We start from the raw sequence: 24,732 nt of genomic DNA on the forward strand, positions 1-24,732 counted from the left end.
ACAAATTAAAATTGATTATAATGCCTATATAATATTGAACTAATGTTTACTTTTTGTTATCTTATATTTGCTAAGATGTTCAAATCAATGTATTTAATAAGAAGTACACGAGAAGAAAACAAGGATGACAACATCCATAAGTAGCGAAGCATAAACAATTAAATAAGAATTTAGATATTAGTTGACAAAAGCATGCATATTAGGAAAAAATCACGAAACCTTTTCAACATTTGTTAATTTAACTTAATATTTATTTATATTTCATCACTATGACTAACAGACTGACGGTCAAAGTAAATTACATACTGGATGCTCAGAACAACGGGAAATTTAATTTTGATATTTTTAACTACAAAAATTAAAAAAAAAACTGACCATAAACACCAAAGATATGAAGAAAAATGTGAAAAATATAAAAATAGCCAAAAACCTGCAAAAAGGCAGTCTGACCGCCATTGATGTGTTCTTGAAACGAAAGGAAATTTAATTTTGATATCTATAACTGAAAAACTTTGGAAATTGGGCCATAAACACCAAGGGTATGGAGAAAAATGTGAAAAATAAAAAATAGCCTAAAACCTGCTTAAAGGCAGTCTGACCGTCATAGTTGTTTTCTTGAAACGAAAGGAAATTTAATTTTGATTCTACTACTGAAAAAATTTTGGAAATCGGACCATAAACACCAAAGATAGGGAGAAAAATGTGAAAAATACAAAAATAGCCTAAAATCTGCTAAAAAGCGGTCCTATCGACATTGATGTTTTATAGTTAATTGTGCTTCTTGATAATGGGAATGTTGTCAAAAAATTTCAGCCTTTTATCTTTTATAGGAGCCGAGAAAATCACGTTTCCCCCAAACTAAGACGGACAGACGGACAGACGGACATACGGACAGACGGACAGACGGACATACGGACAGACGGACATTTCAAATTATAGAGTAGCTTCGCTACTAAAAATAGGGATAAGGGAATAGTTATTTTCGTAAGAAACCGATTAATATCTGAAGGATTAGAACTGGTTCTCATCCATAGGAAAAAATATGTCTAGCATCGTATTATATCCAGTTTTTTACGAATATAAAAAGGTTATATATTTGCGGAAAGCTGTTCATAATACGATACGAGAAATAACTATTACTTTCAAAATTGAGTTTAATTTGAAGGCTGAAGAAAGTTATCAATAATAACAATTGATAAAGGATTACGTGGAAATATTGACAGGAAAAAAAATTGTCGTCAATTTAGCTGGTTAATATGGACCTTATTTATTGGCCAGTTTGTTCGTCCAGTAGGAGCGAAGGGGATGGGATAAAGCCATCTGCGAGCATCACTTTATTAAAGAACATGATAATCTGGTGCAACATCCAAGTAATAATGAATAGATTCTGATAACGCCAGGCAATTCTTCTTTTTTATTAGATTTTTTAAAACTAAACTATCTTGATAGTCTAGAAGCGAATTAACCATGATAATAAAAACGAAATAGCGCAGAAAACCTAATAAATAAAGTTTTGTACAAAAAATTATATTTTAATTGTTTTTAAGTTTGTCAGTAATACCGAAAGCAATTTATTTGTAGGTTTTTAGAAACAGTAGTTTTGCTCCTTTCAAACTTTATAACATAAAAAGAAACGTCAATTAATAATCACATAGTGTTAATTTTTATAAGTTTTTAAACAAACTAAAAGTTATTTTGTAATTGTAAGGTAGGGGTTTCACTTAGCAACATCTTTTCAGCTTTGTCTGCCCCTATTCTAAAAGCATATACAGAACTGTAATTTTAATGTCTAGTGCCTGTCCCATTATTACTAAGGAAAATCTTATTTGAAGGAGGGGAAAAATGGGGTTTTTAAAAATAGAATACAAAACTTGTTATTTTATTTTACACTAGCGTCTAAGGGGCACTTGGGGTGATAGGGTTGGATAGTCAGCCCCATTTCAAAGTAAAAAAGTTTTTTTTCTGGGGGAGACCTCAATTGACAGGGTGGTGTTACCCTTCCCCCAAAAAGTTATGAACTTTATCTGGACCCATGATAAGCTACGTTGTGCAGGAGAACCATATCGGTTCAGCAGATAGCGAGATACTTCGGTACATCCTTTTCCTATTGCGGGCCTGTAGTGGCACTTAATGGAAGAAGAAGGAGGGGGGGGGGGGGGGAGAGGCAAAAGATAAAGTTAGAAATATTTTAAGAGTTTTAAGTATTATTGTTTTCTGGGGGCTATTTTCTAGGGATGGTAAAGGTACACTTTCCCAAAATAGTAACAGAAAGCTTCCAATTTAAAGGAGAACCATATCGGATAAGCAGTTATCCCAGACAGACAAACATCCTGTTACTTTTGGATATTTGATTCTACATACAGATTTGTATTAGTTATGGTAAGACTATTCAAAGCAAAAGTACACTTGCTATTCTATTCCCACTCTTTATACTTGTCATGTATTTGGGTGTTTGAGAGAAAGCTTAAACTTTCTGTGTGTTGTTCTTTCAGATTACAATGAAAATTACATAATACGCATTTCCAGTAGCGCAGCTGACTCACAAAGAAAGTAAAATAATAGAGGGGGCACGAACTATATCTAACTCTACTCACGGGGTGGGGACGCTGTACCTACTTTCGATTGTGTCTTTGAATATCAGACAATAGCGTGGGAAATATTAACACAGCCAACTCGTTACAAAAGTGTAGAAAGCAATATGCTAGCCGACGAAAAAGGTCCCCACCATTTGGGCCAGGTAGTTGTCTGGGTTATACATCCATACTTATACATTTATTGGCTGCCATATAATTTTAGTGTACTGAAAAACGCAAAACATTTATTCTAATTTCAAGCACATAAGCATCTCCAGAACAATAAATAGATTTAAATGTTGGGAGCTTTCACACACAATGCCTGTTAAGCAATGGAGCAATGATAACCCACTCCCATTATTTTAAGATAAATCAAAAATAAGATGGGGGTAGTTTTATTCCTATTCCTAACTCCTGCAGGGAGCCCTAAACTTTAGGTGCGTATACCTCCGTGCCCTAATCCAGCGGGGGTTCTGATAATCCAATATTACCTGACCCAAAATAATAAAGAATCAAACGAAAAACAACCCACGCCCCTTATATTCAATTTAATTTAAAAATAAGGGGGGGGGGGGGGTAAGTGCTCAACCAGGTTACTACTTTTTAAAAATTTATTTTACAAATAATGGGGGGGGGGTGTTTCTATGCTCGCTAACCATTATGAGGAAAAATACTGCCATGCGGATGGATACACCAAAAATATAGGAAAGCTCTGAAATAAAATAGATAAAATGTCTGTCAATTTGTGACTTAAGATATCTATAACAGATCTGACAAGTTTGTTGTCATGTCGATATATACAGTTTTATGATAAATCACCTAAAGGGATAAAATAAAAAAAAACTCTTATGGCTTAGTCTTTCAAATAAAAAAGTTAATTTATAACAAATTGTTCGCTGGGTCATAAAAATCACAAAACCTCGATCTCTATATTTGTATTTTGTTAGTTTAGATATTGGCAAAGCATTCAACGATAGCTCATTGGCAATTTTGTGGGATAAAAAGGACATTGGACCGGAAAATTTATTTGTTCGGAATCCCAAAGTTTTGTAAACAAGTTCTCTTTTTCATTGGCTCAAAAAATTTGAGCAAATATGTTATCCAATTCCTTAAGATTCCTTGAAATCATATGCACAGGACATAACTTTGCCTATCAGAGGCGTGTAGAAGAAGGAATTCCGTAGGTATCCCCCCTCCCAACACCCCTTTACCTAGATACACAAAAAACTAAAACAGTCCAGGGGGTGTCATGTTAAAAAAAAAATTATGAAACATTATGATAATTGATAATGACTAATTAATTTAATTTGGTTAATTTCAAAATAAAATTTGTATTTGATTTGATGATTTTTTTTTCAAATTTGAGCCAATAAAAAAAGAGGAAAAAAATGAGAATCATAATTAAGGACAATTTAACCTATTAATACTTAGATGTGTGATTTATGTTGTTCAGAGAGTGATTTGCAAATTAAGAATAACAATTTTTACTCTATTTTGTAAATTTATTGTACCTTTAGTTAGATTTAATTTAATGTAATGTACAGAAGTGTAAAATAAACTATAATGATTTTTTAAAAATATATTAGTGCATACCATACTTTACCCTGTCTTTACCTAGTTACACACACTACTAAAATAGCCCAGGGGGTGTCAAGTTAAAAAAAATCACATACCACCTTTATAAAACATTATGATAAATTGATAATGACTAATTAATTTAATTTGGTTAATTTCAAATTTGAGCCAATAAAAAAAGAGGAAAAATATGAGAATCATAATTAAGGACAATTTAACCTATAAATACTTAGATGTGTATATTTCAGAGAGGGATATGCAAATTAAGAAAACCAATTTTGTTTGACTCTAAATATATTTAATGCATTACTTAAGTTAGATTTAATCTAATGTTTAAGTACAAAATTGTAAAGTAAGCTAAAATGTTTTTTTTTAATATATTATAGTGCATCCAATTCTTTACCCTGTAAACCCTCCCCCCCCCCCCCCCTCCAACATTAAATATTTTCTAGTTTAGAAAAAAACATATTTGTGATCCTTAGATTAGGTAGATGTTATGGATCCCGCAATATTGAGACCCAATAAAGTCAAAGTTCCTCACAGAGGCCAGAAATAGTTTATTTTAAACTTTAAAATGACCAATTTTTAACTGGTAAAAAAGAAATTGGAAATCTTTTGTTGTCATATCCCCTATCCTGGGGTGTATTCATTTGAAAAGAAGGACAAGTTTAAAAATTTGCTTACTCCAAAATATTTAACATTTGTAGGACTTTCTCTCATATTTAGATAAAAACTTTCCATGTTTATATATACTTACATATACTATATTAGCGCGTCCCTTTTTATTGGAAGGGGGAATACATTTTTAGAATTAGAGGAAATCGATTTATTCATATTTGCCTTGTAAAAGTTTAAAGCATATTTTTGAGATTGAAACTTATCAATTCTTAATTTTAGATTAGCTTAAGATTGACTCAATTCATTTTGAATCAAAATTATAGAGAGGCCTAATATTTATGGGAATCACGGACGTCCAAGATTTTTTGAGGGGGTAAAAACAAGAGATTTTAATTAAATGAAGTTAAAACTCAGAATCAAATTTCTGAATCTTTTGATTAAAGCTGTTGAGCGCCTACTTAATATTTGCTTTAAGAACTATTTTTAAAAAATTATATTAAAAAAATCAAATAGACGTTCCCTAATGACTAATCTATGAGGCTGTTAGCTCTGGCCTCGAGTCCACATAGGTTCACCTGCTAGCTAGACCGGCCAGCCCATGTGTAACGGGGAATAAGGGGGGAGTGGGATGAAACTATTGAAGGATATTTGCCCCCTCGCTCTGCTGCCTGGATCCTTTTTGCTGACCAAGCAGATTGTATGCTGGCTCTTTACTCCTCTAGAGACAGTGATACTGTATAGGTAAGTTTCATTTATTTATGAGGCTGGCATTCACTCATCTCAAGACAGTCTCACTGTGAAGGTATAATACAGATATTTAGATTCCCTTTCTCTAACTATATTTATCTTAAAAGATGCTTTTTTGAAAGTTAGAAACTCTTTAGTGAAATATGTACAATGTATATGTTGTACAAAGTTATCAGTTTATGAAATACTTCTTTTATTTAATTTTCTAAATTTTACATATTCTTTACAGGTTTTAAGCTATTTTTACTGGAGGACATTCATTGAATAATACTTACTTTCACTATCTGTTGAACAAGGATGACAACATACATAAGTAGCGAAGCTCAAAAATTATGGATGGATATCTGGAAAAAAATTAACTTTATTGCAGTTTCATAAAAAAAACTTTAAACTAAAAACTCACGAAACCTTGTACGATTTATAACGTGAAAATCTAGGAATCGATCTAGCACCTCAGCAAATTAGCAAATTTTAATGAAACTTTGTGGGGATAAGTAATTGTGAACTTATTTAATCCCTAAAAATATCAGCCGTCTATCTTAGATAGGAGTAAAGGAAATCATGAAAACCTAAAAATCTAGGAATCAAACTAGCACCCCAACCAATAAGCAAATCTCGATAAAACTTAATAAAGGTATGCAGAACTTGAAAGTATATAATCCCTGAAAATTTCAGCCGTCTATGTTGAATAGGAGTTGAGAAAATCATGAAAACTTAAAAATGTAGGAATCGATCTAGCACCCCACTTAATGAAACTTGGTGAAAATATGAAGACTGTTAGCAAATTTATCCCTAAATATTTCAGCTCTCTATCTTTTATAGGAGCCGAGAAATACACGTTTCCCACTTTCTGTCTCAGACGGACATACGGACAGACGGACGGACGGAAGGACATTTCGAATTATAGAGTAGCTTCACTACTAAAAATAACCTTAAGAGTGGGTGGGTGTGCTATTTTGATTCTATATTAAAAATTTGAATTGAATAATTTCTGTGACCTCTTTTTGAGGAGTGTAAATTAATTTTCAATTTTACAGCATATGACTATTGTAGCTAGCCATAAAAGCAAAAGCAAAGATTTTGCATACATACATAGTATCTGATGGATTAGAACCGGTTCTCAGAAATACTGAAAAATCATGTATAGCATCGTATTACAGACCCTTGGCCCCTCGTACCTAACAAAACTGGTTTTAATTTTATGAATTTTCATATTAGTATCCATGGAAAGCTGTCTATAATACGGTGCGATAATCAAGTATTAAGGACTTAATAAGTTATAGAGTAACTTTATGAATTCTGATGAAAAAAAATGTAGATTTTCTCCTGAATTTTAAATGACACACAAGTATTTATAAGAAAAATACTCCCCACGTTTTACAGAAAACCTGGCATAAGGCCAAATATAAAGGGCCTCTGATACAACATATGTATAAGTATCTATGTAAGTGTACCTGTCTTTAAGCCTCCATGTTGAAAATACAAAAAAGTTTTCATTATAATTAATAATTGTTGAAATTTTATCTAAAACAAAAAAAAACATTAACTTAGTATCAATAAAATTACAGCAAAAGATTTTAATGTTGAAATATTGTTGTCATATTATTTTTAAAAATATATAATTCTAGCAACTGCGAGGCTCTAACCCTAGGGGGGGGGGGGGGTTGAGGGGGAGTTACTATCCTGCCCTAAGAAAAATAAGGGATACATTTGTTCAAAAAATATTTGAAATGTATTTAAAGGATTCTTTTACATTTCCAGTTCTGGAATGTTACACTTTTTTTCTGAAAAGATAATTTTAAAACTTTTTTGTAGGTCGAGTCCTAACATCTTTATTTGGTCGCCAAGAAAGCAGCAATAAACAAACAGGTATAATACTTTAATTTATGACTGCTACGTTCCTAGCATTCAGGGGCTCTGTATTCAAAGGGGCTATACAAATAGCTTAAAACCATCCTAAGACTTAAATCCGAAAAAGAAAAAGCCTAAAACCATCACGGGTTTTATGTGAAGCTTACCTAAACAAGGATGACAACATCCATAAAAGCGAAGCACTGAAACGGTAGGACAAACGGACACTAACACTTGTATAGGGTCAGAACTGAATAATCAGAATATAAATGTATAAATGTCGAAGCAAAATTGTAAGTAAAATTGTTGAAAAACTGCTTGATACAGAATAATGTTTATGGACATACTTACATTTTTAGGACTTTATTATAGAGTTGCTTCGCTTATAATATTGTACTTTGTTGTCCCAGGAATCAGTATACCAAAAATCAGGTGAATCGGATTATTAGATCACATAAAATTTTGTTGTTAAAAAAGTAAAAAAATCAACATGTTTAAAATGGACGTACGGACATTCTGGTAATGATTATAGAGTTGCTACGCTTTCTAAATCCTACCTAACTACTACAGGAATCACCATGCAAAGTTTGAAATCAATAGGACAATTCTAACATGCCTAAATAAGCGAAAAAAGCTATCTGTGATGTACGGACGGACGGACGGACCGACCCTAATTATAGAAAAGCTTCGCTTTTAAATAGATAACCCAATCAGTTTAGTAGTTGTTGAGGTCTTAGGCTTTAGACAAAATCCCTTACTACTTTAATAAGATATTAATCTCATGGGATAGGAATATTTGTTAATGTCCTATTCAGTATTATGTTTTATTTTATTATTGGTTTTGACCAATACGTAAAATTTTCCTAACATTAAAAAACCTAATAAGCATTATTTTACATTCAAGCACAAATTTTGTAAAAACTTATCATGTAATCAATTTTTGACCCTAAAATTTTCTGCCTTTTACTACTGAAATTATAATAAAAGAAGAAAGTTTTGAAAAAGCTTAAGAATAAATGTCATATATTTTTTTGGTCTATTGTTGGTTATTTGAAACTAGATTTATTTTATTATTTTTGTTGTTGTTCTAGAATGGACGCCATTAAGAAGAAGATGCAGGCCATGAAGTTGGAGAAGGACAATGCCATGGACAGGGCCGACGCCTGTGAACAGCAGGCCAAGGACGCCAACCTCAGGGCTGAGAGGGTAAGATATGCTTTTTTTATCCAAATAATTCCATGAAAAAGAATAGTTATTTGAAAATTTTAATTAACTGGTCAATGTTTTTTTTGTAAAAACTAAATGAATGCGATTTAGCCTTTGTAAATATTTTTCGGATTCAGGTTGCTGAGAGCTAAACATTGATTTAATTCTAATCCTTTTGTAATAAATTGACCAGGGTTAAGCTTTTTATTGCGGTGAAAAGTAAAACAATCTCAAATGCTGAATATTATTTTTGACGTATTACAGAATAGATTCTAAAAAAATCCAGTATTCTTAAGCTATTATTTTTCTGTACATACAAACTTTTGCAAGCTGTACATCTTAATAGTAACTAGTAATTATTTCAATGACTAATTATTATTCAAATATTTCTTGTGATTAAACAGAAAATTGCTGAATAAATACATTATGATTTTTCTGTATCTTTTTGTATTAATGATCATCACGAAACCTCCATTCTAGTATATTTTTTATATGATTTTAATTATTGATGTCATGATATTATAATTTTTTTTTATATTTTTGCATGCAAATTTTCTCCCTATATGAATGTTCGTTCCCATTAACCTCAAAAAACTTTAGATATGTATGGTTTTAACAATAAAAACAAAGTTGTCTGATTTAGAAAAATTGTGCCTCTAATTCATAATTATAATGTTAAATATAAAATAACATATTATTAAAATTGTGTATTATCAGCAGAATCAAAAAATTATAATGACAAAAAATGATTAAGCATTTTTTACATACAATTAAAGTATATCTAAAATACTGTATAATAAGCTTTTATTTAAATATTTCAATGAAATAAAAAAAAGTAACAGATATAAATTTGAAGATATTTAAAAACTTTGCCTTAAAAATATCTACAACTATTTCTTTATTTATAGGCATTGCATATAAGGATAGTTTAAGTTGAATCAATGTTTTCCCTAACTAGAAAGAATGATTTGTTGACTTATCCCCCACTTCCTGACTGTCAAAAATATTGTTATCACTGTGTAAACCTTAAAACCACCCACAACTCTCTTTAAAAATGACAATATATGTGCACTTCTAGATGGTTTATTTATTTAAACCCGCATGTGTCTTTCTAGTAAGTTTAGGCTATGACTGTAATTATTTCAAATAAATTAAACTGAATTTCACAAAATATTAAATAAGATTCCGGCCTCCTAAAAAAGATTAAACAGCAAGTATGATTGTCTGTTAATTTCAATTTTTTTGTCAAGTAAAATTTAAGGCTTTACTTTTATTTATTAATTGAATAGCAGATAGACAGAGTGATATTTTTTAACCGACCTCTTCAATCAGAAGGACAGGCTTTCTTTTCCTATACTAAATTGATTGAGTTCTCTATTGTAGGAATTTTTTTAAACTGGTCCCGTGAAGGTTTTATTTCTAAATTAAAGTATTTCTTTATTCAAATAACAAGTCCCTAGATACTAGTGGCAAAGCCACAAGTGAAATAAAAAGTAATATTTCTTCCTGTTAAGCTATAATATACTTTCCATTTGCATTTCATATATTTGAATCTTATGGACTTTTTCGTTCTTGATCAAAAGTAATTTGTATGTATTGTCTAACTCTTATAATAATTGAATCAAGTTAAAGATACATCTGGACCAAAAAAGCAATGTACAAATGAAAATAACTTTAGTGATAGTCAGTATTGATTAAAGAAAATTTTATCTCTAGATTATAATGTTTCAAGATCAATTTAAGCTTTCATAAAAATTTTGTTGAAGAGTCATAGTGTCATTAGATTAAGTTAAGGTCCATGTTAGCTATAGCAAACTAAATTTAAAGTCTTATATTAGAAATTATAAAGTTATTGACTAATTATAGTTATGTACTCAATTATATTACTTAAAACTGGATCAAATATATTAATCTTGCATAAGATGTTTCAATTTGAATCGATTCATAGTAAAATTAATGAGAAAAACTTAAAATGAAAACTACGCATTTTTCGTACAATTATTTGAGGGGGCACCCTGTGACTATAAGCTTTGGGTTATTGCATTGCGCTATGCCATGCAACATAAGCAACAAGGGGCTTAATTCAATCCTTTGTCACTCTTTGCAACATTTTTTGCAGGGTAGGTAGAGAGGGGGGAGGGGTGGATGTATCTGTTTGTGTGTGTGTGTATGCGAGTGTGTAAGGTGGGGGGGGGGGGCAAAAGTGTGTGTGTGTGAGTGTGTCACAAAAGATTGGAGACACTCCTTATTTTCCATATGATCAAAGCTACTCCGAAAATATATTATTTTCTTTGTACAGATTTTTAAAAATTCATCTCAATGTGCTCCAGTATTCCAATATAAAAACTTACAAATAATCGTTTTTCTTTTTTTATTTAAAATGCAAGTCTATAGGGCAGTAACTTTATCTTTTACTTCAATTATATGCAAAATTTGTATATGCTTTCAGTAGCTGATAAGTATTGGAGGGGGAATTAAAATGGATTGGATAAATAGATCAAATCTTTCCCTTTATGTTTAAAATAGCATAAAAGTTTGTTTGTTTTGGAGAGATTTCTCATATATTGCTAGACAAGACAACTATGCAATTTTAAGAACACTTTTTGGACTGCAGTTGTCCTTGTTCGAAGCATGTGTCACTGAATGGCGAATATTTTGCAAATGTAGAAGATAAATATGTTTATCCAATGCTGAAAAAAACGCTGTTTATTTATAGCAAATATTAATTACTAAAGTATTTACATATATATTCTTAATGGATTCTTGTCCATCGGGATTAGCTTAAATGGTCAAATTTAGCCGAAAAGAAACGATACAAATATGTATTTTATACTACACAATCATAATAATTTTGAATTCTTTTATTTTTGTTGCTGCATATTTGAAACACCAATAAAAAGAGAAAGGGTAGAGACAGTATTGTAAGGGTCCCTCATTGAGTAAAAAAAAGAGATAAAAGGGCTGGAAAAGGTAGGTTAAAACCTGTAAGGGAAAGGTTTATACAGAAAAATTACTTATTCACAAATCAAAGTCAGGGCCTTGTTATTAGCCAAATCAAGTACTGAAATTTTTTTGTAGATTTTATGAGATTCTTTTATATTACTCTTTGAATTATTGGGCCTATGGCTAAAGAAAGGGACATTTACTTTTGGGGCAAGAGGGATGAGCACAATATTGGTGTAGACCAATCATATTCACAACATCATTTATGTTGAATAGAATAATCTACTTTCCAGTATGGCTTCAAAACCGATTAATATCCGCTTGATTAGAACTTGATTAGAAGTCATACTAAAAAACCATGTATCGTATCGTAGTATATATCCAATTTTCTACGAATATAAAAAATACAATTATAAGATTATGACCAGTTTTGTTAGTCCGTGCCTTTGGTATCTCGGGCCTAACAAAACTAGTGTTAATCTAAAAATTAAACATTTTTAAATTCGCGTAAAGCTTTTTATAATACGATGCGTTAAACAATTATTCTTCCATGTTTAAAGGACAGTTGTACGCAGATACGTTTAAAAAGCTCGAAGTTTAATTGTTTTTGTCATTTGATAAAAAATGCTAAAAGATATAAAACCATGCAAGGGGGTACAGACAAAAAGAAAATAGGAGAGTTTTTTTACTATCATAGACAAAAATATGGGCAAATTAAAAGAAAATAGAAAGCATTAAGTTATATATTACAACATCAAAAAGAACACAGTAATAGTGTCTGACTGATTATGACGTAACAAAAAAATAGCCAATGAGAGGCCACTATAAATTTTACCATTGGTCAATAACGGCCTCTCATTGGCTAATTTTTTTTTTGTTACGTCATAATCAGTCAGACACTATTACTGTGTTCCATCCAAAACTTTGTATGATCAAATATTGTTCTGTTGGATGTCTATTGTTTGGTATCAGCCGGCGAATCTTGCAACCATCTCTATAGTAATAAACTTGACTAAACACTTAGATAATTTTATATCAGCTTCAGCATGTTGCTCACACACACAAACACACACACACACAAACACACAAACGCACACACACACACATATAAACATATCTACACACATACGCACATATAAATTCCTGAAATCTTAACCAAATGAGCATCTATAATAAATTATGATTACAGATGAAGACAAAACTTACAAGAGATTTAAACAATTTTTAGATTCCTAAAACCCCACAATAACATTTATTGCAATTATTTCAAAATAACAATCTATAAAAACTAAATATTTAGCTATTAGGTGCAGATTTTTTAATTTTATCCGATAGTAATATTTCTATGCAGTAATTAATTAAGAATTATCATGATTCCAAATTTCAGTTTCATAAAAAATAAACCCACTAAACCCAAAATCTGTAAACTTATTGGAAAATAAGCCAAAAAATACATCAGATATAGACAGAAAAACTAATCCTAAGATCATTACCTAACACTTAAACAGTAGCTTCGCTTCCAAAAAAAAATTATTTTAAAAAAAAAACATAAAATGCAAATTTGAAATTATCTAAAGATAATGATTACTTAGTTATGATTAAGGGTGGAAATATTGAATTTAATATCTATAATTTGCAGGGATGCAGGGATAGGACAATAGGCATATAATTGATAATCCCCTTATTTCCCTTTATAAGCAAGTAGTATTCTGTCGACATTATGGCATAAATATAGCATTATTACTTGACATGTTATTAAAATATTATTTTTCAAAAGATTCGATTTTAATTTCAATTGTTTGATTCTATTATTGTATGCTTAAAAGTTTTCGATGTTGACAAATAATGTAATATAAGAGAAAGTAAGGTTTTTATATTTATTTGATCGCCAATGTCCCTCCCTTCCTCCCTAATGACTAAAGCGCTATGGTTCTACCCTTGGTAATGAGAACCACCCTCTAGAATATTTAATTCATTTTGTTTAATTTCCTTCCTTTTAACATCAAACATTTTTAGTTGCGAAGATGCTTTATAAATCTAATCATTCATTTAGTTAAGCTATAATAGGATATTCCTGATATATTAAAGTTTTTTTTTGTCACTTAACATCTTAATACCTAATTAACCGATTGATTTTTCCATTTAAGGTTTCACATAGGGCTATTTTTGTGTACCCTCCCTTACCTTTTTAAAACTAGGGGCGCAGAAAATATAGGTGCTGTGATATGATCCATTGATTTAATTCATTTATATGGGTTTATGCATTATAATGCTTTTATAGTGTCTTTATAAAGCTTGTACTTTTGACGAAAATGTTGGAAACGCTACTTTTGGTTTTTTTTGTTTTAAAGATTTATCAAATTAGCAAATTTTAATATGTCAAAAAAAAATATTTTTCTGCGTTTAAAAGCATTTTTATTAACTCGTAAAAGAAGCATGCACAGGAATTTCTGAGAGGGTTATGAGCATTAGGAGAAGAAGGGGGTGGGTGGGTTGATAATGATAATGGTCAATCAAAATGTATACTTGCCTGCCAGCCGTAGGTAATTTAGTCTGTGTATTGGCCTATCATTGGTAATTTTTATTGTATGACGTAATTTTTACAGGCACTATTAAGAGCATCCCTTATTTGCACCCCCTTAACCAATTATATCCCGCTAGCCCCTGGTTTTGTCTAATTTGGAAATTAAAATAATTTGAATATCTAATTTTATCAGATATATTTTTTTATATAATTCAAAATCATGATTAATATTTATGAATGAAATGATATCAATAAAAAGAAAGAAAGAAGGAGATAAGGTGGTGGTATTTTAAATTCATATTTTTAACAACTTTCCTTTCATTTCAGTTGAAACTTTGATTAATTTTAAATTTATCAAAACAATCCCTCTCCTTTTTTTGGAAGGGGGATGCTAAGTTTTTTTAAAAGGTAGGTTAAAACCCAGTGTTATATGAAAAATCAAAGGGCTTCGAACCACTGGGGCTATGTAAATTTGTTATGAACTAGGTTTAATCAAATATATTTAGAAAATTTGTGTGGTTATCTACTATCTAGGGTTTAAAATAAATTATTTGGAAAATGCCCCATCTTTTTATAATAGAATTCTTCATTGGTTAAAATCTTTGTCAAAGATCAGACGAGCTCGGATCATACAATAACATTCAAAACTTTTGATTATTGTCATTCAATTAAAAAATAAAACTCTGTATTATAAATGATTCAATAATAAGATTAGATTTCAAATTTCAGTCGTCTTTGTCAAAATTTCGTGTTGTTATTGTATCGATATAATACTGCAGTCATTAGAATTACTTAAGTCGACACCATGTCAGTAATAGCCATATTTGTTATTTAAATATATTCGTCGCTTGCAATGATGAAAATTCCAATTTTTCAAACTGCCGCCAGTTTTAACAGACTCAAGAATCTAAATTTTAATAAAAAAATTAATGTCCGAAATTTCAATTTTAAAAGATTTGTGTAAAAAGTGTAATCGTGATATCTTCAAGTTTACTTTGATTATGCTGCGAGGATGACAAGTCATCTCTTTACAGTCACAGAGGGATAGGTAAAAGGGAAAAAATATTATTCGTGGATTTTTGGAACAACTTTTAGAGTTTAAGTTTTGCCTTGAGTTTGGTATAACGTAGCCTATGAAATGAATCAGATCTTTGAAATAGTGAAAAAAACCTCAAATCAACGGACATATTGTGGTATTCGGCAACCGTGAGCCATGTCTATGGCACCCCTGATCTGGGGTTCGGTGGAGGGTCAATGGCCCTCCCCCGAGTCCTGGGGAAGGGGTCTAGTGACCCCCTCCCTACGCTTAGAATTAATGATTTGAATCTGTCATGTTTATTATGGCTAACTGTATTCTTAATTCTCCCCCACCCTTTCCAGGGATGGGGGAATCATTATTGCCCAAACTGACCATTGTACATATATTATTTATGCTTTTATGTTATGATTATTTATTCCTATCCATGTAATTATTGTTTGTTGTATATAACTCCAGTATATCTTAAGCCTTCAATAAAGTGACAACTAAAAGTAGATGTTGATCATTATCTAGTGAAAGCTAGAGAAGCGTAGCTTCTCTATAGTAAGGTGCCCACGTCTGTCACACTGCCGTAATCTAATTGAACTCCGGTGTCTGCCATTGATCCTCGGCGGATACCACAACTTTGGTGACAGCTGTGTGAGATTACGGCGAACCACAAGTGTAGAGCAGACGCGCATCTGAGGCTAAGGTACTCCCAGCAGTGAATCTGGCAAAACTGACGCAAGCAACCTGAATTACCCACCCTGGACAGCAAAGTTTAACTCTGCATCCGGCAGTTGTGGAAGCAAAACAGCGAAATCTGACGAATAACCGCGAGCAGCGCTGATATCTAACGGAGAATTGAGCGCCAAAAGGGCTGAAACAGGCCTGCGGACCGGCTGAAACAAGCCAAATACGTGTAGACGGCTGAAAATAGGCCAACTTTACTGCAAGAAATAGCAGGATCCGAACCAGTGGCGCTAGCAGGACGGGACATTCCCTGCCGCCGATAGGCTGAAACATGCCACATAGCTGCAAGCTGCGAGCTAACATACGGGTGTAGTGCACCAGAACAGAGAAAAACTACGTCAACCCCGAGTCTCCTGAGAAGCTACAACGCAGCCACCCATCTAGAAGACAGATATTATATCACATTTGCAGGGATTACCACCCCAATGTGATGACCAAACAATAGATTTATGAGCAAGGCTTGGCAAACAAATTGTTGTGTTGTGATAAATCTAAGAATAGAACAGGCTTGGATTACTGTTTATTGTGATAACAGCTAAAAATAGAACAGAGTTGGTCAACAAATCTGTTATGTAATTGTGATAAGGACAGCAATAAAAGTTAGATGTAATATAATCAAAACAATTTCAAGCCCACAGCACAATAACAAATACACCCTTTATTCCAAGGGAAGGGGAGGGGGCCCCTTTCCATTTGAAGACAAATACAATCAGGGTTATATAACAGATAAGCCTGAGATTAAGAAGCAGAGGCCCCATTACACCAACACACAGTTACCCCCCTCCCTCACAGTGGGAACGGACGGAGTTACCCCCGTCCCCTCACGCGCTTCCCCCTTCCTACCCACACTAGGCCAAGTCCGTCTGTAGTGTGGAGCTAGCGATCGGATATACAGAGCGCCATTCACGGGTAGCGCAACAAAGTGCGGAAAACATCATAAATCCAACGGACGAAACGGACCAATGAGGGAGCGAGCTGAGGGGTGAGAGCGCGTTTTCCCCGTGTGCGCGGATTTGACGGCGCGAACGCGCGTTACAAGGACAGAAGATTCCACGTACACACACACACACACACACACACACCTTCACACCAGAGCAGAGCTACTCCATAGCATCTAACAGGGGTATTTTTAGCAAATAAAGAATTGCAAGTTTCTTTCCTCCTAGCTCTAGTGTGATAAGGGAAAACCCAATCAGTTCCTGACAGCAGTTCAGACCCTCAACATCTATCTACCTCAACATCTATCTACCTCAACATCTAACCATTGATAAGTACAGCTAAGTTATACCTTTGCAACTAAAAATCCCAACCTAGTGATACAAACAGTGTTGGCTGTTAGGCTAGGAAGCCTCAAGTGACAACCCATTCATTGTATTCCTGTATAACTTTGTGCCCGCCGTTTCACCGTTGACCCAATGGACCAGCATCAAGTCCCAGGAGGTGACCAAGCCCCAGGATGGCTCCAGGATGACCCTCAGCCGGCACCAGCCGAGTACCGCAAGCTGATGTTGAGCAATCTGCCGGAGTATAGAGGGCCGCCCAAGCAGTCCTGGTCGGCACATATCCGCCGACTGGAAATGTCATGGGCGGCTTACCGCGTGCCACCTCATGATTCCCTCAACCGCCGCAACGCCCTACTACTGTCATTGGTAGGGCAAGCGGCGGAAATGGCGTCCCATCTGTTTGGCGAGGCAGGCCAAGCCTTGACCTACGAGCAGGTCAAGACCGAGTGTGAATTGTTATTTCGTCCTGCTTTTGAGTCCCAAACGCTTAAACAAGCGTTTAGGGACTACAAGCAACACTCGACAGAACCTATACAGGCGTACATATCAACAAAGTGCGCCTTGTATAGGGACGCCTACAATCATGAGGATCTTGAATTGTTGGTGGACGAATTAAACCGTGGAATTCGTAACGCCAATGTAAAACGCCTCATGATGAACCATGAAATTGCGAGTGTACCTGAGTACACTCGCAAGGCCATGTTCACCGTGACCATGGTTACTAAGCAACTGAAGGAGGGTGTGTGCTTAGTGGACTCGACCGACGGGCTGACTGGATCTGCCTGCATCCAGTTGCCCCAATATGACGAGTCGGAGCCAATGGAGATTGGCTCCTTGGCTCCGGGTCTCCACCAGATGGGGAAGGTCGGTCCAGATGACAAGGTTCCAGGCCGCTGCTACCGCTGCCAGGGGAGAGGCCACCGAGCTCGAGACTGTCCAACGCCTATGGAAGTTAGCCTAGAGGAGAGGCGCACCCAGCCACGCCGTGACCGTTCTGCCAAGTGTGAGCGTTGCCACTATGACGGCCACACGGCGGCCGAGTGTAGAGCTGACTGGGTCCAGGTAGCCAGCCGCAGGCGCACCGCCGACAAAGGTGCCCCTCCAGGGAAGCCCAGCAGAGTGGCCCATATGGAAGGGAGCGCGCCCCCAGCACCACCACCGCAAGCAGCCGCCTCCAGAGCTGCGGACCGAGCCGATGGGATGCCGCAGTTCGGGACTGTCCCAGCTAGGATCAACGTACTGGGCGGCGCGGCTGAGCCCAACCGGGTTGGCCTAGGCTTCAGTCTGAACCATCTGGGGCCAGAGCTGATACAGCCCAACAACATAGCCGAGCCAGAGGTGCTGAGGCCCCAGCCTTTCAGTCTCAATATGATGGAACCTGCCCGACCGAGCCTACCCAGCAAGAGTGGAGGGGCGCTGCCCAGCGTCCCTGAGACGGTGTATGGGGAGGCCCTGGCAGCCGCTGAACGAGAGAGGCAGGAGGTGCTAGCCAGCACCTCTGCATCGATGTATGGGACGCCACCCGGCGTCGCCACCTGGGATGATGGGGGGGTGCTATCCAGCGCCTCCCACCGTGTGCTTGGGGCGACAACCGTCGCCGCCACCGAGATACCTGGATCCTGGAACGAGCCAGCCTCCAACCTGATGTCTGGGGCGACCCCCGTCGCCGCCACCGAGAGACCTGAGTCCTGGAACGAGCCAGCGGTCCCAGAGGAAGGGGTGACACCCGTCACCCCCAGCCAGCCAGCGCCACCAGCCTGCAGTGAGAGCCCAGCTACATGTCAGCCAGCGCCACCAGCCTGCAGGGAGAGTCCAGCTACATGCCATCCAGAGCCCTCTACCAGCCAAGGGAACCCAGCGGCACACCATCAGGATAAGTTGAATTTGTTAAATGTATTGAATCCAAAACCTTGTAAACACCCAGCCTTGCCTGTGCCCCCTGCACTTGAGGCTGGGGAGATTGAAAATTGGGAAAATAAGGGCTTGCCTGTGCCACATGCACCTGAGTTCCTAGGGCAGGGGAGGGCATTGAGTAAGGGCGAGCCTGTGCCACATGCACTTCAGCCCCATGCCACTGGGCATGCCTTGGACCAGGGAAGGGAGCATTTAGGGCTAGGGGAGCCGACACCCAGGCAAGTGCCAGTCGCTTGCCAGTCTGTCATTGGGGAGGGTATCGGGGTGCCTCGGCCGCATACAGATAACGCTCAATGGAAATTTGTGTCTAGCCAGGAGCAGCCCAGCCGTGTCCAGCCCCAAGAAGCAGCCGTGACCAGAACCGGAGATCCCCAGCCGCGTGCCCGAGGAAGATGGTTACCTGGAAGCCTCTCCCATTGGTGGATGGTCCTGTGGGGCCTCCTTCTGGCAGCCGTGTGGCCTACAACCAGCTACGTCCTGGTGGGGTGGGACTGTGCCAACCCCACCCATGTCACGTCTTACAACAAAGAAAAGATGTGTGACACGGAGCCCCTACACCAGGAGGTGCCCCTGGGCCACGACATCCACGTCCTGCAGCAAGTCAAGGTGAGGGAAACCACTGGGTTCAGCTGTCAGCTCACCGTGTCCCAGTGGACATTCAGGTGTGGGGTATGGGGTCACCTCAAGGTGACCTCGGTCCCCACCCTCATGAGGCCAACCAAGATAGACCCAGAAGCGTGCCGAGACCTGGCCAGGAACCGAGTATACACGTTGCCAGGCAAGACCCAGCCACTGACGTTCCAGCTGAACCACCCCCTGTTCTTCACCGTTGATGTAGTGGGCGCCCTCGTCAACAGCCCCGAGGGGGTGGGTTGCGAGGGGGAGGACGTCCACTTTGAGGGCCAGCTCTACCGCAATGAATTAGTGCTCCAGGAGCGGCGGCTGCTGGTCAAGGAGGAGACCTATGTGGTGGAGGATGGACGGGTGGAGTCCCAGTCTGACCACCTGACCCTCGACTGTCCCCATTCTGAGCTGTCCTGTATCACTGGGGAAGCAACCTACGTGTGGGACCACCTGGGAAGAGATTGCCCCTTGAGGCTGATCCGCAGCCTCCAGCCCAGCCTGGTGAGGGATGCATATCTGGTTGACCATCAGGCCCAGTTTTTCATCAACATGACCAGCCCCACCTCAATTGTGAACTGCGACTTCGAGGCCCATGCCACCAACCATCCAGCGCTGTTTGTGGCAGCTGACCCAGCCGCGGCTGCGCTGCCCCGAGTGTCGGCCAGGGATGTTGACGTTCCCCTCCAAGCACAGATCCGTGCAGGTTATATTGGGTTCACCCTGGAAACACGCATGAGGAGCACTGCAGCAGAAGAAGTAGCGGCCAACTGCTGGAAGCTCCAGCAACTAGATCCGGCCCACCCGGTGCGTGTCCAGGGGAGCACGTTCTCGGTACTGAGGGGAGACATCCTGCTGCAGCTGACCTGCCAAAGGCACAAGTATGTTGTCCGCGAACACAAGGAGTGTTGGGACAAAGTGCCAGTGGAGCCCACAGGTTTTGTAGACGCCGTGACGCGGGTATACAGTGAGCACGCCACCAAGATTCCCTGTTCCTCCACCTACCCCCTGACTGTGCACGCAGAGGAAGGCTGGATAGAGTTGACCCCTGCTCCCAAGAAGAGGCCACCCCCGCTGGATACGCCCAAGCAGCTGTTGACAGACCCCTTAGATGACTTCAGTTCAGGTGGTCTGTATTCACAGGCTGAGTTGAACGACTGGCAACAGCTGCTGGCGTTCCCAGCATACAAGAGCGCCATGCTGACCGGCCTATCCTATGGCTCCTGCGTTCAGCAAGGCAGCTGTTCGGCCACAGGAGACCATGGGATAGTGTCCTACAACATTGACCGACTGGCGGAGGAAGGAGAGGCAGCCCTGGATGTCTGGGCAGGATTTAGACAAGCCATCCACGAGTGGGGAGATGGCGCCGCCATCTTGTGCTTGCTGCTGCTGATCCTCAAACTGCTGGGGGACCTCACCATCATTTCTCTGGCAGCAGCACAAGGAGGAGTCCGGGCAGCCCTGAATGCGATATCACAAGTGTTCCTGTACCACCCAGCTTTGTATAAGAAGGCGATGGCTAGAGCCAGGCTCAACCATGCCAAGTCCCGGGACTTTTCAGTGGACTGGGATGCCATCCCCATCGGCAGGGAAGCAGCCGAGGAAATGGTGTCTATGAAATCCACTGACAGTGGGCATGACCGCCCAGGTAGACCAGGACCGCCCTCTGGCAGACCCCGCGGCCCCTCAGGAGGACAGGCCGCTGCTCAGACACTCAACCTGGCAGCCAGTGCCCCAGCCGCTGCCAACAACAACCCGCAGGTCCCACTGCTGACCGTTACAGCAACCAATGTGCCACCACCAAGCCTGATACCTGCCGGCGCCGACCAACGTATCCAACCCAAGGCAGCCTCTGCCTTCTACCCCACATTGGGAGCCCATCAACCCTAAGAAGATACTCACCACTAGGATTCCATTGAATCATTATCGTTTGTATATACTTTTAGCCCTAAGGAGCGGGCCGAAGGCCTCAACCACTGTCGGAAGTCTGGTAGGGAAACCATCTCCCAGCCTTCCGAGGGGAGAGTTGTGGTATTCGGCAACCGTGAGCCATGTCTATGGCACCCCTGATCTGGGGTTCGGTGGAGGGTCAATGGCCCTCCCCCGAGTCCTGGGGAAGGGGTCTAGTGACCCCCTCCCTACGCTTAGAATTAATGATTTGAATCTGTCATGTTTATTATGGCTAACTGTATTCTTAATTCTCCCCCACCCTTTCCAGGGATGGGGGAATCATTATTGCCCAAACTGACCATTGTACATATATTATTTATGCTTTTATGTTATGATTATTTATTCCTATCCATGTAATTATTGTTTGTTGTATATAACTCCAGTATATCTTAAGCCTTCAATAAAGTGACAACTAAAAGTAGATGTTGATCATTATCTAGTGAAAGCTAGAGAAGCGTAGCTTCTCTATAGTAAGGTGCCCACGTCTGTCACACTGCCGTAATCTAATTGAACTCCGGTGTCTGCCATTGATCCTCGGCGGATACCACAATATTAGAACTATAGATTAGCTTCACATATTTTTTAAAAAGTTTTTCCTTGATATGTCTCTAAAAAAAGTATATTCTTTTCAAAAATAAAAATATTCTCTGAGTTTTATGGGTACATTTTTTATTCCTTAATCTCTGCTATCTTTCTCTGTCTCGCCTAATATCATCTTTGGGCACAATGAGCTTTTTTACATAATATTTTTTTTCAATTAGGTTTTTTTTACAAACTCTATATTACTATAGCAATTAAATGTAAAATTATCCATTTTTTTTAGTTTTTAAGGTTATCTATATGGAGGGATATGCAACATGGGAAAAGCTATTGTTTTTTTCGCCAATTGAAAATGAAAGATTAAAAACTACAAATTTTATATGGTACAGCTTTTATGTAAGTTCAGATTCAATAGTGTGTTAAGATTTTCCTATAGTAAAATAAAACATTTTTAAAAAGTAAATGATACTGTACAGAAAAATGGGGTATAGTCCTTTCCACGACATCCCTCCATAAGGGGCGATTAGTCGTATTTTTAAAATGGCTTATTATAGGTTATTTTAGGTTAGGTTAGGTTATTTTGTGTTAGGTGATTGCCCCACAGGGTTAGGTGATTGGCCCCGCAGGGTTAGAGCCCCCCGCAGGGGCTAGAAATAGGAGAAAAGCTACTGTGAAAAATACGAAGAATCGCCCCTCATGGAGGGATGTCGTGAAAAGGACTATACCCATGGGCCAATGTGAAATAGTATCAATTTAGGTTTGTTGATATCTTCTTTATTTGGTTAACATGAATTAGATATCAAATAGAAGACGTTGATATTCAGGGATACAGGGACTGGGATACATACATGATTAGTCATACTCATGTCAGGTTTTAGGGAAAATATTAACAACTAGTGTTAGCGTCCCTAACATCTAGAGACTCTGAATTGGGGCAGAAAATCATCCCAAGGTTTAAATCTAAAAAGAAAATAACCTAAACCCATCCAGAGACTTATGTGAAGAACCTTACAGTGAGAACTCAATCAGTTCAGTATAGTTATAAAAAAAACATTACTACTTTATTTAACCGGAGATCTTTTGTAAACTATCCTCTAAATACAAAGCTAAAACATTTGTTTTAAAACAAACTGACCAAAAAGTTAAATAAATTTGAGTTTCAATATTCTTGGGTTGGGTAGGAACAAACACATTTTGCTCATTTGATTTTTAAAAAAAGATATTTTAATCCAGTAGCTTTCCTACTATAGAGATTAAACTGTATTTATACTGAAATGCCAATAAATCGAAATTTATGGTTATAAGTAAATAAATCCTTAAAATCCTTAAATCCTATAAAAGTAACAGGATGTCTAATATCTATGTGTGTATATGTCTACACAAAGCTAGTCATAGGTCCTGGGAAAGTTTATAAATATTTTGAAATCGCCCCGGGAAAATAATTATCCCCATCCCTGAAAAATGTATTTTTACTTTTTCTTTTAACACTACAATTGAAAAGAGGCTGTCTATTTTTCACCCTTCCCAACCTCAAGTGCTCCTAGAGGCCACTAGGGGACGTAGGCCTAGTATTAGTATCTAATTAAATTGATAAATTTTGTACTAAAACATTCAAAACTTTTTACCACTATTTTTTAGCGTATATAGTATCTGCTTACATACATATCTAAAGTTCAAACTAATCCAAAGGTTACTAACATCTAAAATATTTGTGGAAACACCTCTAGCATCTAAGGTGCTCTGTTTTTTTTTGGGTGGGGGAAGAAGAAGAAGATAATGGCCTAAAATATTTCTCAGACCCGAACTAAAAAAATGAATGAATATGTAAAGCTCCTTAAAAAAATGGAGAGCAAAGAACAAACATACAAAAAACTTTACCACTTCGTATAAAAAGGCATTATTTAATAGTTTAAACTTTTCAACAAATTAAATTAGTGTAAATTCATTTTGTCACATTTCCCTAAAGTTATACATAGACGGACTGACAGACAGCTAGTCAAGTGAGTTATAAAGTAGTATATCATCGGTTAGGGAAATCATCTCAAGAAATTCCAGAACAAAGTCATATATACCCTTCCCTCTATAGAAATAACATTAAGTAGGAGAACACAGAGAGTTGTAAATATAGAATCTCATTAGTCAGGGGAATGTTTACAACATAATAACAGACTACTTTTTGAATAACTAGTGGTTACGCCCCCTAGAAGCCTCTAGGGGCACTTAGGGTAGGAGTGGGGAAAGTCGATCTCATCCCATTTTAAATTTGAGTTTCAAAAAAGTAGAAAAATACTTTTTGGGAGGGGAGGGGGTGAAGACACCCTCCCCAAAAATAGTTTAAAACCTTCCCAGGACCTATAAGAAGCTTCACTGTAAAGGAGAACAATATCGGTTCAACGGTTAGGGAGATCCTTAGGCACAGACAAAAAACGCTTACTACTTTATATAATAGGATAGTCGAGAACATCTTACTTCCCAAAAAAATGTTTAACATAACAACGGGCATACTAACATTATTTAGCAGTTTCGATAAAAGAAAAAATTTTTAAAAAGAATTAAAATTTTTGTAACGTCAAAAAGTTTATTTTGTTTTGTTCATTATTGAACAACAAATTTTAA

The 24,732-nt window shown here is 37.4% G+C and overlaps 1 protein-coding gene across 23 annotated transcripts in view; it reads left to right on the forward strand.

Annotated features, from left to right (window-relative positions):
• Positions 1-5,308: 5,308 nt before the first annotated feature.
• Positions 5,309-24,732, forward strand: part of LOC145334709 (tropomyosin Mac r 1.0101) — a 55,691-nt gene continuing 36,267 nt past the window's right edge. For 20 of the 23 annotated variants that reach the window (XR_013884935.1, XR_013884916.1, XR_013884961.1 and 17 more), the window contains exons 1-3: positions 5,500-5,568; positions 7,329-7,382; positions 8,456-8,570. Coding sequence is in view for 14 of the 23 variants with exons in the window: in XM_080180344.1 (XP_080036470.1) it covers positions 8,457-8,570 (114 nt within the window). In the remaining 9 variants the exon portion in view is untranslated. Of the gene's footprint in view, positions 5,569-7,328; positions 7,383-8,455; positions 8,571-24,732 lie in introns of all 23 variants that reach the window. The other 3 variants (XM_080180381.1, XM_080180393.1, XM_080180355.1) reach the window with 3 other exon arrangements.

This window comes from Acartia tonsa, chromosome 2 (assembly GCF_053477335.1).
Source record: "Acartia tonsa isolate MP-2025a chromosome 2, ASM5347733v1, whole genome shotgun sequence".
In the NCBI taxonomy this organism is placed as follows: Eukaryota; Metazoa; Arthropoda; class Copepoda; order Calanoida; family Acartiidae; genus Acartia; species Acartia tonsa.